The 17,449-nt window shown below is 42.5% G+C and overlaps 1 protein-coding gene across 3 annotated transcripts in view; it reads right to left on the reverse strand.

Annotated features, from left to right (window-relative positions):
- The window catches only part of NUP214 (nucleoporin 214), a 183,128-nt gene that overhangs the window by 23,688 nt on the left and 141,991 nt on the right, over positions 1-17,449 (reverse strand). For 2 of the 3 annotated variants that reach the window (XM_089686952.1, XM_089686957.1), the window contains one exon: positions 11,480-11,626. The exons of the other annotated variant lie outside the window; for it this stretch is intronic. In XM_089686952.1, coding sequence (XP_089543078.1) covers positions 11,480-11,626 — 147 coding nt within the window. The remainder of the gene's footprint in view (positions 1-11,479; positions 11,627-17,449) is intronic. 3 annotated transcript variants of the gene reach the window in all.

The following is a 17,449-nucleotide window of genomic DNA, read 5'->3' on the forward strand; positions in this document are numbered from 1 at the left end:
TCAACATAAACACTGGGACAAGTACCCTAGAGAACAGAACCACAGAGGGAACCTTGAACAAAAACAAGAAAATACCAGCTGATCTACAAGGGAAAGGCCCAAAGCCATACACTACCAATCCTTTGGGGTTCAGGGAAGGAAGGCTCCATGAGAAGAATGGGATTGCCTAGAGAACCCAAGAGTACCATCCATTAATTCAGCCTGACTGAAGAAAGGGGTGGAGTGCACAAGAGATAAAGGGTAGGCAGGGAAGAAGGTATACCACAATCCCAGACTGGCACACAAACATCAGAAGAGCGAGAGGATGAGCAAGACCATCCCACCTTAACACCTGAAGGTGTCTCTGGAGCCTGAGGGAGGAATTCTGCAGGACCTGCCAAACCCAAATATAGTGAAGCATCTACAACTGTAAAGTAAAGGACAGGAACCTTAGCTTAGACAGGCAAGATCATTTACCAGATCAAGGACATAACTTAAGGAAGGGATCTAGTGGAATTTACTCAAAAGGCTTTAAATCATCCATGGATGTCAGGATCTCTTTCCATGTGATCAGGACCTCAGAAGGCCTCTGGATGTACTCTATTCCAAACAAGTGACGTGTCGCAGGACCCTAGCGCACACTGTTTGCCGATCCAATACAGGGCCCTCTAGCAATGATTTCCTCTGCCATGCAAGAAAAAAAAAAAAAGGGAGGTGCACACAGGCTCACAACCTCTCCCTCTGCTGTAGACACGACTGGTTGTTAAAAGCCAGATGGCAATGTATTGTCTCTAAAGAGGTCAGTACGGTTGAGAGTAGTACTTGTAGTGTTGTCCAATGTAGGGAACAGGCCACTTGTTTCACCACAGGGAGAACTACCAAACCTTAAAGGACGTGAAGGTTGTAAAACACCTAAGTTATGTCTAAGAAAGTGGAGGTCAGGAAACAGATTCACAATGAGATCTATCAACAAAATGAAGACCAACTGTTCTGGATAACCTGACTCAAACCCCTGGTATGGGGACATCCCTGAAGGTGGTATCTCCACAGGATGGTAGGTAAGAGAGCACCTCATGCCCTCTCAAAGACTGATGGGTCACACCTGGGATGTCTTGGTCCATAGGGACCATCTTGGATGTCACACCAAGTCCAGACCTCCATAAAGAGAGAGGGAGAGGCTACAAAAGACTGGCAGTCAACAAGAGAAGGGGCAACAATGGTAAAATGGTATTTCTCCAAAGCCATACAAACCCCTAAATGTTAAGGAGAGGGCCAATGAATTAACAAGGGTTCACAGCCTCGTCTGATGCTGACCAATAGTTGCCAACATTGGCCCATGTAAGGGTCCAATCAGATTGAAGCTTGCAGGTATCAAACTCTTCTGACTTCAAGGGTCAAGAAGGCTGACCCTCTTCCACAATGGAGAAGCCAGGAAAAGGCACTAGGGTGCACAAGAGGTCCAGCACTTTGAAAAATAGGCGCCTCCTAAAAGGACACTAAGGAATCAGATTCTTGTTAGTAAAGAGAACAATAGGAATGGGCACTGGCCAACCTCATAGGTCAGGGGGTCCCCTCTAGAAAGAGGGAATGCTTAGGAGTACCAATTACCATAAGGTTTTCAACCTTATCTGAGGTTATATAATTTTTCTGAAATAGAAAGCGTAACTCCATGTGGGGTGCAACTCCTGAAGTGAAGTTCCCCCAGGAACAAGAGGTCCTAAGGTGCAGGGAACCTGAGAAGACCTGGGAAGATACATTGCTTTGTGCAGCAGCACAAGAAAATTAGTGAGAAGCAGAAGGACATACAAGACACAAGGGGTTAGTCTGTAGTTAGTCTAGAGGACCCAACTAGATTTTCAAACAACCCCTCAATTGTAGAAATGGGGGTACACCTTCATGAAGAAGGTTTTCAGAGGAGTTAGCAGATCTGTGGTTCTGGGTCCTGCAAGCTGAATGGGAGTTTGGCTCTGAGGGCCTACAAGTACCTGTGGCCAAAATAACTAAAGGAAAAGGGTGGGTTTCTTCTGACCACTCCATCAACCTCCTTTGTTGAAGCAGAAGCACACTCTACACACTACCTGTGGCATAGCCAATAACAGTGTCAGGAGCAGTGCCGAACAATGTCCATCAAAAGCTAATCAGGTCAGATTCTCCTTGGATATAATAACATCTATGTTATTATAGCTATGAGCTCTATGCATTCCTATGGATATTGGTCCTATGTGAAAGACAAGCTTGGATGCTTGCAGAAAGCTAGTGTAAATAAAGCACAGGGCTCCAAACATTTGCTACAGCCTCTCTTCAGGAATACAATAGACTGTTTGGACCCTAAATCAAAGCTGGTAACAGGGGCCCCAAGCCCAATTTGATTTAATGGCTTAGTGGAGCAAGAGAAAGACTTTACAGGAGATGGCAACACAGCATGCTTAAAGCCCCTGAAGGTAGAATACACCAAGTAGCTGAGCACAAACAGCTAGGGAATTCGAAAGTGGACGCGAAGATTCCTGGGACATTGGGGAGGCCTTGTGTTGATGGTGGAAAATCATAGCCAGATATGTGCAGTAAAGAGTTTTATTAGGCACTATGTCAGTAGCCAGGGAGGAACTTCAGATAGGTGAAAGAAAAGACCACCAAATTTAAATAGGTAAAAAAAATAATGTAATCTATAAAGGCAGAATAAAGTTAGACAATAAAAGCCAGTGAAAAAGCACCAAAGGTGTATATTACCACATAGCCTGTGCCCTCAACCCTGCTTGTGTGCTTAGCACTGTGGTGTGTTCTGTAGGATAAAATAATATAATGTAGTTGAAACTACAGATCCAAGTGATGATCCAATAAGACACGTATAGCTAGGAACTTGTATGTAAAAGTACAGGGAAACCTTGTCGTACCTTGTCCATGTCAGCAGTCCTATCCAGGTTCTAGGTTTCACTTCTCATAGCATATTCCCTGGGTACCAAAGGCATGGACCACAGCTCTAAACCTGGATAGCACCCTGTGGTTAACTCATGGCACCACACGCAAAGACAAGGGCCAAGTGCAAGATCCAGTGCCAGACGCAAACATCACACGCAGGCCCCTTTATTGTGGAGTCCAGGTATGGTTCCCAAGATTGAAGGTAACCAAACCAGAAACTGATAATGAGTCATAAGGAAAGCAGCAGTCAGATTTTGATAGAAGTGTCAGGTTTAAAAGGAAAGGAAAACTAGTGAGAAACAGAGAAAAAAAATGTCTCCAACAGGAGAAGGGGTCCATCACCTGATAGCATATCTCCTTACATCACCTAAGGACATGAGCAAAAAGAGACTGTTATATAGGTACACTGGGAATGTGATCCAGCAAAGCTTTTGCTAGTGTCCTGTGTTGTATGATTAAGATATAGACTTTTTTTTTTCTGCAGAGCTGAAGAAATGGTCTCCAATTTCCTAAGACACTAGCAAAAACAAAAAACTGAGGCAAGCCAGATAAAAGGAGGGGATAAGCAGGGGATGGACCTATAATTTTTCTTTCTTACCACTATCCCAATGTCTTGAAGACAGCAGTATAAACATGACTGTTTCAGAATTCCTGTGTCCCTCAATGGATGAGAAATAAAGGACATTTTGGCCTCCATAGTCTAGGAAAGATTCAAGGCCTTAATGCCCTGAATTAATAAACACAAGCCCATTGATGAATCTGCAAACTCAAAACCCATAGAAAATGTCTGCTGTAAAATAATTATTGGCAGAGAATGGTAATAATTTATGGTAAGTTATCATGGAAATATAAACCAATTGTCCATGATCCATGACATCGGATGTCATTATATTCTTGTATTATAAAAGCTACTTCTTAAAGGGGTTTTCACTTTCTTGAATAAGAGAAAAAACATTTCTGCCCAGCGATCAGGCACTTCAGTTATGTCAACAGGTTCAGAAACAAAAGTAATTGAACTCATATTTAACTCAGTTACTCCTGATCAAACTTGGCCCCACCTTCTCCTGAGACTTCCTATTGTTCAAAATCAGCAATAAGAAATTTGTAAGCTGAGAGAAGCAGGGCCAAGCTCGATTTAAGGAAAGGTTAAGATTCACGCTATTGTGACTGCAAGTATGCTAGCATACTTAAATTAAACCAAAGATAGAAATATAGAAGCTGTCATTGCAGATTTGTTTTTTTGAGGTGCATGTTCTGGGGCTTTGATCCTTATGCTTGGTTCACTAATTGCTGATCATTTATCTAGAACAAGTATGTACACCAATCAGCCATAACATTATGACCACTGACAGGTAAAGTTAATACCAATTATTATCTCGTTAAAATGGCTTGGATATATTAGGCAGCAAGTGAACATGTCTCTGAAGTTGATGTGTTGAAAGAAGAAAAAATAGGCAAGGGTAAGGATTTGCTAAACCCTAGTGGACTCTCTGCTAACGTAATCAAAACATCAAAAAGATATAAAAAAAAAAACAAAAAAAAAAAAACACAACTATATAATATAGATTACTAATATATATACTATAAAAAAAGGCGTAACCAATATCACGGTCAAGATAGTTGCTTCCACTAGTAGCCACAGATACTACAAACCTATACATAGATAAATGTATTAAATATACAGCACTATCCCTTTAAGAATAATGAATATAATACAAAGACCACAGTGAGTGCAATGCAAACAAAATAAATGCAAAATCCAAAAACAATCTCAATATAATCTTAAATCCACCACGATTGTGAAATATTATATAGAAGACCAATACAATTATATAGTGTGTAATAATGTCTTCTGTTGAGCATGTCATTTCTCCAACACCCTGTTTAATTACCATCGGGAACACGCGTTAGCTGCCACAATCCAGACTTTTACATAATATTTCACAATCAGTGTATTCACTGCATTGCATTCACTATTGTATGTGTATTACATTCACTATTCCTAAAAGGGATAGCGCTACACATTTATCTATGTATATAGGTGTAAGGATTTGAGCGACTGACAAGGGCCAAGTTGTGATGGCTAGATGACTGGGTCAGAGCAACACCAAAAACTGCAGCTTTTGTGGGATGTTCCCTGTCTGCAGTGGTCGAGAACTACAAAAAGTGGTCCAAGAAAGGAAAACCAGTGAACCAGCTATAGGGTCATGGGAGGTCAAGATTCACTGATGCATGTGGGGAATGAAGGCTGGCCCATGTAGTCCTGAAAAAGTTCATGCAGGTTCTGACACAAAATGTGTCACAACACAAAGTGCATAGCAATTTGTTGCGTATGGGGCTGCATAGTCGCAGACTGGACACAATGCCCATGCAAACCTATGTCCACAGCCAAGAGCTGCTACAATGGGTATGTGAGCATCAGAACTGGACCACAGAGCAATAGAAGAAGGTGGCCTGGTCTGATTAATCACTTTTTCTTTTCATCATGTGGATGACAAGTTGAGTGTGCATCGCTTACCTGGGCAAGATATGGCACCAGGATGCACTACGGAAGAAGGCAAGCCAGCCGAAGAAGTGTGATGTTTTGGCCAATGTTCTCCTGGGTAACACTGGATCCTGTCTTTCATGTTGATGTTACTATGGAGTCCATGCATTGATGGGTGAGGGCTGTTTTTGCAGTAAAAGGGGAGACCTACTCAATATTAGGTGGGTGATCATGTTATGGCTGATCAGTATATATAGCAGGTGCTCCAACATCTGAGGTGAACATGCTGGTTCCATTTTATAAATTCATAGTGCACTGAAGGAAGAATTACTTTATCAATAAATACTGCAGTCTATACCACTCCAGGTGGGTCCACACTTGCCAAGACTAACCACTGGATGTGCTGTTTGAAAGTAATCATTTCATGCTAACCAGCGAATACTCAAGAGTGATTCACCCTAGGAGTAAGCTCTGGTTAGCATGAAAACGCATGATAAGAGGTTTGCTTTAAAAAGTATACAGATGGAATGCTGACAAAGTGTCATAAGATGTATGTAACATATGCTGGTCGAGTCACCACACATATTCTTTGGATTAGAGAGAAGGAAAAATTACAGACACTAAGCATGTGCCTTGAAAAACAAGTCAGCAATGGTGGCTCTCCTGCCATGTTATTTTTAGATAGCTTATTTCAAAACAGAATTACTATCTGATGAAAAACAAAGAATTTTTATTTGCATATTTTAGTAACAAGGCTCACTGTTAGCTTGACCTAAAGCTGGACTCTGTACAAATACAAAAAAAAATAAAAATTAAAATTTCGGTTTACCCATGAAATACTTTTCTTAGAGTACATCACAGGACACAGAGGAGTTAGTACCCAGAACTATTTGGGTTATGCTGCCACCTTTAGGTGAATGGACACTGACCAAAAGTAAAAGGCAGGAATATTAGCCAAGGCATAACCTCTCACAACTCAACTAAACCACAGTTTTGTAGCAAGCAATGATGAACACAAGCAAAAAGAGTGGTATCACGCCTCTGGTTCTTGTGATATGCTACAAAAAATGTGTTACAGGTTAAACAAAAATCATATTTTCCTAATCGCACATGCAGGAAACAGAGGAATTAATAATTGTGGCTACTTGGGAACTTCCTAGGCACTGAATGTGAGCCGAAGAGACCTTCTGCCCAAAACTGGCTTCAACAGAGGTAAAAGCATCAACCTTGTAGAACTTCGTAAATATGTGAAGAAAATTCAGGTAGGAGCCGTACAAACGTGAACAGATGTTTGAAGCTGAAAAGCCAACAAAGCACTGACAATTCTAGTAGAATGGGCCTTTTACAGGAACCTTGCCCTTAACACCACAGGCCCGAGAAATGAGCTAATGAATCCACCTAGAAAAAAAGGTGAGAAAAAGCCTGACTCATATGAGACTCTCTAGCTTCAGATTAACAGCTGCAACATTGAACAACTTGAACAGCATCCAGAGTGAAGCACTTTTTTCGCACGGTTATGATGGTTATGATTAAGCACGAGATCGTGTGAAACGCGTTAACAAGTCCTGCATTTATGTCCTGGTGTTCTGTGTGCCCTATGGATTAATAAATACACACTATATTCATCCATCCTCCGGTGTGCGGCTGACCCTTCTTCCTGTTGCATCGTGTGTGGTGGCGAGCCAGAGCCTGCACCTGTCCTGGATTGATCTGGATGGTTTGCCTGAGCGGTATACCTTTTGTTCTTTGGATTCAGTACTCATAGCCAAAGACATCCCCAAACCTGACTGAAGTCCAAAATATACCTCCCGACATACTATTGGGGATGAATTTAATGAGAATCTCGACAAGCATTCCATGTACAAAAGGTACATCTTCCTGAAGGTTGATTTTAAAATCAAGAGGGTAGGAATGACATAATCAGAAGAACCTGTATCCCTCAGGACTTCAACAGCCATTCCGTCAAAGCTAGCTACCACCAAGCAAGATGGAAGAACAGACATGGTACAGCAAGTTTAACCAACCTAGAAAAGCCCATGGCTCGTTTGCCAAGACATTTACGATGTCTGCATACCATGTTCTTCTTCACCAAGCCGATTTAATCAGAATCACCAGGACACCTTCCACCTTTATCCTATGCAGCAGATGAGGAAGGAGTTGTAGTGGAGGGTAGGCACAGATCAGGGAAAACCTATACCAAGGAGTCAGCAGGGAATCTACTGCAAAGGCCAGAGGATCCCTGGTTCAAGACACAAACCTGTCTAGCTTGATGTGGAATACGGTCACTAAGATCCACATCTGGTGTCTCCATCGCAGACAAACCCCTGCAAACACCTACGAGCAAACAGCCATTTCTTCTGAATTCAGCGGATGATGACTGAGAAAATCAGTCAGCCAATTTTCTATGCCATAAATGTAGATGGTGGAGGGGGCCAGGAACATGTAGTTCTGCCAGGGAAAAGATAAGGTCCACTGGTCTTTTTGATCAGCAAAAATCATTGAAGGCTAATATATGCCACAGCTGTGACACTGTCTGACTGTACTATTACGAGCAGACCACGAAGACAGATGGACCAGTGTATGAGGGCTAGCCAAAATCACCCAAAGTTTCAAGATGTTGATCGGCAACATTTGCTCTTCTGTTGACCACATTTCCTGAACCAGCCTGACAGGTTTGTATCTATTGTCAAAACTCTTCACCTAAAGAAACAATTTTCAGGTACCCAGCATCTGTGTCCATTACACAGCGGATCTAGCCTTGGAAGTCAGATGCATTGGCAGATGCAAGGACTCCTGACATCTGCCCCATACTGATAGGATATTGAGTTGCAAATCTCTGGAGTGAAACTGGGCATAGGGGACAGCACTGAAGCCGTCTACCATCTGCTCCAGCACTTTCATGCATACTCAGATTGAGAGACCTTCCAAAGTCCTTAAGGCTTCAGCAGGACTCAGAGACAGGCCTTTCCCCTGCAGAAGCAGTACCTTTGGTCTAACTCCAGATATTCTAGGCACTGCGCTGCAACTAAGGCTGACTTTTAATGTTCATTACCCAGAAGAACCTCTTCAGGACTTGTACTGTCTGCTGGACATTGCACATCAGTTTTTGATCCAATCGCTCCCGTAACAGCAAATCGCCTAGGTATACCACAGTAGGAATCTCCTCGATGCTCAACAACCCCAGAACCTGAGCCAACACCTTGGTAAACACCCTGAAGGCCATAGACAGCCCAAAGGGTAGTGCCACAAACTAATAATGAAAATCCTCCACTGCAATATGCAGATCGCATTGGTAAGGCTGGAAAATCGGGATAGCCAGGAAGGGTGAACTCCATTCTAAATTTTCATACCTTCAGGAGACTTCTGAATATCCTTGAAGTCCAGAAAAAGTCATACGTCTCTGTTTGGATTGGGAACTGTGAACAAGTTTGAATAAAAGCTGCAAGACCTCGCCTCTCCAGGCGCAGTGTGCAATAACCCCTTGTAGCAGGCTTTCTAGGGTTGCAAAGAAAAACCCTCTTTTTTTATAGATCTGAGTATACCCTTAAGCAAATTAATTCTGGAGTGGAAGAGCGGATAAAATTCCAGTTTATAGTCTCTGGACACCACCATGCGATCAGTCTTCTGGGACTTCAAGTCCAAATACCCATGAAGGCCTGTAGATGTCCATCCATCTGCGAAGTGGGCACGCCCCTTCACTGAAAAGAGGAGAACCTGGGAGTCCTTTAACCAAACTGGTAAGTAGGCTTTGGTTTGGAGCCTGAGGCTGGTTGTTTGGGAAACGGAACCTTTTTTGGACTCTGAAGGTGTCATTGGTTTCTAACCTGTTACCCTCGCCTTCTTTTTAAGGAGTAAGAGCATTCTTTTCCCCACCGTCACCTTCTGAATGAAGGGATCCATGGACAGTCCAAACAAGCATTTGCCTTCAAAGGCTAGCCTCTCGATTTGCTTCTTGCAGAGAAGTTCCAGCTACCAGCACTTGAGCCATGGGATCCTTCTCATGTGATCAGACATGGTGCCCAACTGGGACAGCTGCCGTATGGATCCTTCCAAGGTATCCACTGAGAAACTCAAGGACCTTGTAAAATTTTCCAGGAACTGCCAGAGAGCAGGATCCCCAGATTTGATTCTCTGGAATGAAGCATATGCTTTTACCCAAACTTTGAGGGCTTGGCAAACTCCCATTGCAGGCTGCCAAGCTGCTTTTACCATAGAAGATGACACCTCTAAACTCTAATCTATGGCATCTTTAAGGCCCAGAACCTCATCCACAGGGTTTGGCAAACCATTTCAGTGGTGAGAACATCCTCTCCAGGTAAGCCCCATTACCATACATCACTTCTTGATGTACTGTATGTGCACTGGCAAGTGACTTTAACAGAAGAAGATTCCATTACTGGTAAATTAAAGTTAGTGGAAACCATATCTGCCAGGAAGCCTATTATGGTCTTTTGTGATTGAGGCAGTCCTGGACTCTAAGATTCCTCCTAGGAGGACTCATGTACAGAGGTTTCCTGATCCTCAATGGCTGACACTTCTTCCTCTTCCTTCTCCAAAGGATAATCATCCCACACCCTACTCTCCCACAAAATGGAGTTTGCATTTCAGCCATTTCATAGCAGTAAGAACTGCTGAAAGTTGATCTCGCAGTCCAGATTTGGTCACAGAGAACTCCTCTCATGACACGAAGCAGAGGACTGTGTACCTGAAACGGAAGAAATACTAGACAAGGACATGGATTCAGAGTTTCTGACCCTCAGGGGAGCCCCTGCAAAGTTTTCCTACCTGATAAATGGGATTTGGGAGCTCATCCCATTGTTCTTCTCACTTCTTTGTCTGCACAAAGCCATGAATTTCTAAGGGGCAATCAGGCCTGTATACCACCGAGTGATGTAGCCATTCAGCTGAGAAAAGTATCATACTAGGCAGAACATGTTTGTGGCAGCACCCCAAAGATATTGCAGTGCTCCTGTACTTGCTGTGGCCATATCAACACAGTAGAGCAGCTGAAGAAGAGGCAGGGTGGTGCATATGCAGGCTGGATTCAGTTAAGGCAATGTGCCTTACAAGAAAATAACACTATGCGGGAACCAGATACAGTCCTTCTTAGGTCTGCTGGCCATAGTAACCAATCTGGATGAAGCCCACCTCTGCCCTGGTAGGTGTGTAAGGAACAGACCTAGAAATGCCCCAAAAGAAGATATCTTCAGACTCTTGCATCTTTAACTCCACCTAAAATCTTTATGATCTTGGTAGAAAATGGGTTCTACATTTTCACAACAATGGTATGGTGGTTTAACTTGTCTATAATTTTTTTGGTCTATGTTTTCGATCACATTTGCTGTGGATATAATTTGTACTGATCGTGTACTTGAGAGATCTTATTTGTACTTGAATTGTTGATTTCCGAACTACTTAAACATGTAATAAAAGATTAAAATCTATTTAAAAAAAAAAAAGATATCTTCAGAAAGACTGAAGGAAGTATCTGTCACCTTCAGAAACTAGCACTAAACTGAGACTTAGTTGAGCAGGGAAGGTTTTGTCTAGGCGGAGAGCCCTGTCTTATTGGTTAGTGTCTATTCACCTGAATGTGGCAGCATAACCAAATAGTTATGATTATCAACTCCTTCTCACACTTTTAAATCCAATTAGTGAAAGCAACTGATTTTGACTTGGTTTTAGCATCTTGTAATCCCTTTTTAAAGGTAGGACCGGGGGAGAGAGGGGCAGGACCCAAATAGGTACACGCATGCTAAAAGATACATGCTTACAGGAGGAAAGAGCAGAATGAGCAATTGGTTGAGCTGCTACTGCTCCTTCATGGTCTAATCACAGGGTGGGGGCATTGTGAGGACCTAGCTATATTGCTTAATTGCAGCAGAGGGAGTCAGGTCACCAACCTGGTTGTACTGTTTGAAAGGGCTGAAGACTAGATGGACAGAAAAAACAAATCCAATGACAGGTAAAACAGTTCCCATGAATTTCAAGGGTGTTTTAAACATTTAACCTGGAGTTCATCTGGAGATCAGAAGTGGAGGAAATGTGTATGCCAGTATTAGACAGTCCATCTGGACGACCTGCAACTACTGTGCGTACCTGTCTTGGTGGGGCTGGAAAAGCCAAATCCTTGTGTAGCCACACTACCACCAGCACTGAATGTCCCAGTTGCTTTTTGATCTCCAAATGATGTGTTGCCAAATCCAAAACTCTTTGCCCCACTGTTGCCAAAGAGGCTGTTTGAATCTGTGGTAGAACAACAAAAAATTCAGACTTCAGTAGACAAATGTATAAAAAATGGATGGTGAAGAACATAAAGAGATTGTCAATTTTGAAATATCCTATTCAATTTAAATAGAGAAGTCAGAAAACTTCATTCATTTAGAATCAACATTTTCTATGGGACACTATACTACAAAATACTCCCACAAAAGCGGGCCATTGATTACAAACAAGATTTGTTAATTTGCACACACACACAAAAGTATTTTTCCTAACAAATTAATTCAAGATCATGTTGCAAAAATGAATACACCCCAATGAAAGTCTTAAGAGCAAAGCTAAATTTTAGGCAACAAAATCCTAATTAACAAGAATTAAACTACAGGTGAGTCCATTTATTCATTAAACAGCTGTCCATCAGACAGTTGATTATAAAAAGGGCGTTACTTAAAGAAAGAAAATAACTACTTTACAGAAAAAAGGTGAAGGCTACAAGATGATCAGCAAAGCTTTACTTATCAGTCAGAATACTGTAGCAAAAGTGATACAAAAAGTTAACAAAAATGGGACTGCAACCATCTCACAGAGATGTCCAGGCCATCCCGGAAAGAGAACACCTAGACAAAAGCGTCTTCTGATGAGAAGGGTTAAAGAAAATCTTCATGCAAGTTCACTACAGTTAGCTAAAGAAGTAGAAAGCCAAACTGGGGTGATTGTTTCCCATGACACACTGCAGAGAAATGGCATACATGGGTGTCGTCTACGAAGGAAGTCTCTCATAAAGCACATGCACAAAAAAAAGCACACCTAGAATTTGCCAGGGCCTATGTTGAAAAAGAAGACGACTACTGGGACTCTGTACGCTGGAATCATGAGACCAAAATAAATGTATTTGGAACTGATGGCTTCAAAACTGTATGGTGTCACAAAGGTGAGGAGTACAAAGAAAAATGCATGGTGGTGGCAGTGTCCTTCTGTGGAGCTGCATGAGTGCTGCTGGAGTTGGGGAGCTGCATTTCATTGGTGGTATCATGAATTCACAGATGGACTGCTCTATATTGAAAAATAAGATGCTATCATCACTCTGTGCCCTTGGTTGTTGTGCACTTTTCCAACATAACAATGATCCAAAACACACATCTAAGGCCACTGTTGCATTTCTGAAGAACAGGGTGAAAGTGATTCAGTGCCCAAGTATGTCTCCTGATCTGAACCCAAACACCTATGGGGAATTCTGAAGAGACAAGTTGAGCATCACTCTCCATCCAGCATCCAGGCTCTAAAAGAGGTCGTTCTTGAAGGATGGAAAGAAATCGATGTTGCAATATCTCGACAAATTGTTCATTCCATGCCTAGAGGACATGGGGCTGTCCTTACAAATCATGGAGGTCATACTAGATGTAGTAGTTTTTGTTGTATGGTGTATTAATTTTTGCATCAACTAATTTGAGTAAAACTGAAGATTTCGTAATCCAAGTTATATTAACCTTACTTTCATGTACAGTAATACCTCGGTTTACGAATTTAATTCGTTCTGCGAGAATTTTCGTATAGCGGAAAATTCGTAAACCGAAACACCGTTTCCCATAGGAATGCAATGAAAACCAATTAATCCGTTACTGAGGTCAGAAAAAAGTCAAACACAAGTCTTATCTGTTCAAAACTCTTTATAAAGTGCACTTTTTAAACGCATTAATACTGTACAAGGACAGGAGTACTCAAGCAATAACATGTCAAACATCCAACTTCAAATTTTAAAGCACACATCTTCTAAAACATGGCAAACTTTTCAAACAATTTCAACACTCTCTGGAGGAGGAGCAGAGCAACTGGGCAGCACTAACAGAAGCAGGTTCTTCTTCATGTCTAGGCTGTTTTAGTAGGAACCTTCCCATTGTCTACTGCCTCCAGCGCCTTTTCAGCATCCCTCGGAAAGAGAACATGATGTCGGTGTCAAAACTGTTCACAAGTCTCTGGGCTAGAGCCTTATCTGGGTGGTGCTGCTGTGCAAAAGCCTGTAGGTTTAGCCACAGGCTCCTTGAGTTCCCTGGAAGAGAACTTTTCCTCACTTGTTTCCTCTTCCTCAAATGAGACCCGCTCCTCCATCGCCTCCTTCTGCAGTTCCACCAGGTCCTCAGTGGTTAGCTCACGGTTGGTTGGCCACAGGTTGCGCCAAGCTGAATTTAGGATTCTATGGCTGACCCCGGCCCAGGCAATGGTGATAATCTGCAGACAGCTCACTATGTCAAAATGGTCTCTCCAAAATTCATGAAGGGTGAGGCTTTATCGATCTGTCATCTCAAAGCATCGAAGGAAAAGCTCCCTTGTGTAGAGTTGTTTAAAATTGGATCCATTGGCTGGAGTAGTGGGGTGGTGTTAGGCAGAAGGAACACAACTTTGATGAAGTTAAAGTCCTCCAGCAAGTCTTCCTCAAAGCCTGGAGGATGAGCAGGAGCATTGTCCATGAGCAGCACGGCCTTGACGGCAGGTTATTGTCGACAAGGTGCTGCTTGACAGCAGGACCGAAAACAAGATTGACCCACTGCACAAAGAAGAGGCATGTGACCCAAGCCTTTGGGTTGGACCGCCACAAAACGCTCAACTGCTCCTTCTTCACCTTGTGTTTCTTGAAGGCCCGTGGCTTCTCTGAGTGGTAGACGAGCAGGGGCTTGATCTTAAGGTCTCCAATGGCATTGGCACAGAACAGGAGAGTGAGATGGTCCTTCATCGGCTTGTGGCCAGGCAATGATGTCTCCTCTTCCGTGATGAAGGTACGCTTTGGCATCCTCTTCCAGAAGAGCCCAGTCTCATCATAGTTGAAGACCTGCTGAGGAAGGTAGCCCTCTGAAATCATGACCTCCAGGAACTCTGTAGCAAATTCCTCAGCTGCAGCAACATCAGAACTTGCGGCCTCTCCATGCCTGACCACGCTGTGGATGCCTTTTGAACCACTCCCTGCTCGCCTTGAAGCCTTCTGCATTGGCTGACATTCCTGGCTGTTGGTCAAGGAAGTCAGTGTGCAAGGCCTTGGCTTTTTCGCAGATTATCGCCTCGGTCACTGTGTCCCCTGCACGCTGCTTCTCTTCAATTCAAAGCAGGAGCAACTTTTTGACCTCCTCCAGAACAGGAGGCCATTGCTTGGAGACCCTGATGACTCCCTTGGCTGCATCTCTTCTAGTTATCTTCTCTTTCATCTTTAGGATGGTACCAATTGTGGAAGCACTCTTTCCATACTCTTTGGAGAGGTCAGTCAATCGCATTCCTCCTTCATGCTTCCTGACGATTTCTTTCTTGACCTCAAGCAGAATCATCTCCTTCCTCTTCCCAGCTTCCGCTGCTTTTTTGGGAGTTACCATAGGCCTCTTGGCTGCTTCTCTGATTAATGCTCTCCTTGCCCGGTCTGTCAGTTTAGGTGGACGGCAATGTCTTGGTGGGTTTGTAGTTGTTCCATACTCCTTCCATTTTCAGATGGATTAAAACAGTGCTCCGTGAGATGTTCAAAGCTTGGGATTTTTTTTTTTATAACTTAACCCTGCATTAAACTTCTCCACAACTTAATTCCTGACCTGTCTGGTGTGTTCCTTGACCTTCATGATGCTGTTTGTTCACTTATGTTCCTTAATTAGGTGACTTCTGAAGGCAATTGGTTCCACAAAATTTTAGCTACGGGTATCAGAGTAAAGGGGGCTGAATACAAATGCATACTACACTTTTCAGATATTTGTTTGTAAAAAATGTTGAAAGCCATTTATCATTTTCCTTCCACTTCACAATTATGTGCCACTTTGTGTAGGTCTATCACAAAAAATCCCAATAAAATACATTTACGTTTTTGGTTGTACATTACAAAATGTGGAAAATTTAAAGAGGTAGGAATAATTTTTCAAGGCACTGTATATAATTATGTTACACATCAGTCTTCCTGCTAGCCTTCCTCAGCATTCTCAGCAATGGCATGTGCCAAACTTGCTAAAAGCAAGGGCAGCAAGGTATAACCCCCCCCCAATCTTTACATTTTCATTAATAATGCAATATACACTACAATTTATCAATATATAAGCTTTCCTTTTTGTTATTTTTCCACTAATGTTATTTTCTAGGTCTGTAACCCATATGATCATTATATCCTAAGCTTTATTTATTTACTTTTCATGGCATTTACCTTTCCATGATACAAGTCTAAGGGAATGCATATGGGAAAGCAGCTTGAAGCAGGTCAAATACACTTCTATGATCATTCAGAATTAATTGCAAGTGCCTCAAAATTATTTCAAAAGAAAGTTCCCATCAGCACAGGCACTAATAGTCTATGATCATTTGAATAGGGTCTTTGGTATGAATCTCGGCCAGGACACTACATGCAGGGAGTTTACATTGTTCTTCCTATGCTTGCATGGGTTTCCTCCATTATGCCAAAGAAATGCTAGCAGGTTAATTGGCTCCTGTACAAATTGACCCTAGTATGTGGCACTATGCATGTGAAGTAGGGAGGTTAGATAAAAGCAACTGGAGGGCAGGAACGTGTAAATTCTACTATATACCGGAAAATACCTGTAATAAATACATAAAATAGTCAAAAGTTGCTGAAGCAATGCATTGTTGGCAAACCTGTAACGAGTGACCTTATGTAACAACTTGAATATTCAGTCAAAATTGGAGTGGTGATTTTAGTAACATGTTACACCCTAAATACGGTGTAGCATGTTACTAAAGGTGAAAAGTCATGAATGGAGGATGGAGTTGAGAGCAAAACTCTAGCACCTCTGTCCCCCCCACCCAAAGCTCACCTCTGCACCCTTTTTTTTTTACCTAATAATTCTTTTATTTGTGGAATTAACATTAAAAACACAATGGTACAAATGTCTAAAAACGCTTGAAACAGTCACACTGAATCCTTAGGGGTTCATCGAGTTAGTATGTGAGGTCAATGGACCATGAGCAGATAAAACATCACATATATGACATAGCAGGACCAGAACAAATCATTTTGTAATAGTTTAAACATGCTAGGGAAAGGGGGATTATGCCAGAGCATAAAGAAAGTAGGCCAACTTTAGAGTTACAAAGATGTGAAAGGTAACATAAAAAGGATATCGAACCGACATAGCAAAAACTATACCAGTATCAAAAATGTCATAGTAAAATGAAGAGAAAGTGAGGGGGGGAACCCCACAGTAAAACACTGTAGGGGCCGGAGCGAAACGGAAAAAAGAAAAAAGGTTAGAAAAGCGCAGAGGGAGTTAAATGAAAAAGGAGGGAGCAGAGGTAGGAGAAAGATGGGATATAGGAGAAACAGAGCCAGATCCCATGGGACTTGCATCCCCTCCCGAGGTGAGAAATCAAGGCAGGTAGAGACAGGACTTCAGTGAGGGTGAGCAGATTCGGTCAGGTATGCATCTGTAAATACAAAGCATAGCGAAGGGTGCCAGGTGTACCGCAAGACCTCATTACACAGAGTGGCAGTAAGATACTTTATGTCCCTAAGCTCGTTCACCTTGGAGAACCACAATGAAAGGGTAGGAGGGTGGTTGTCTTTCCACTGTAAAGGAATGCAAGCCTTGGCCACGTTAAGCAGCTCAATAGTGAGAGAGGCCTTATATTTTTTGATGGGTCTCCCCGAAAAATGCAAGAGGCAGCCCGCTGGGTCGTCTCGCAGGTCCACAGCAGTAAGTTGTTTAATAATGTCAGTCACTCCTCACCAAAAGGGTTGAAGCCTCGGGCACTGCCAGGAGGCATAGAGACTAGTGCCACCGTCAGCCCCACAGAGCCAACACACATCCGGAGGCTGCGGCGAAATACGGTGAAGTTTAGATGGCACCTAGTACCAACGCGTGAGGAGTTTATGAT

Source organism: Staurois parvus, unplaced genomic scaffold (genome assembly GCF_062004578.1).
Source record: "Staurois parvus isolate SC_StPar_1 unplaced genomic scaffold, SC_StPar_1.0 ptg000020l, whole genome shotgun sequence".
NCBI lineage: Eukaryota > Metazoa > Chordata > Amphibia > Anura > Ranidae > Staurois > Staurois parvus.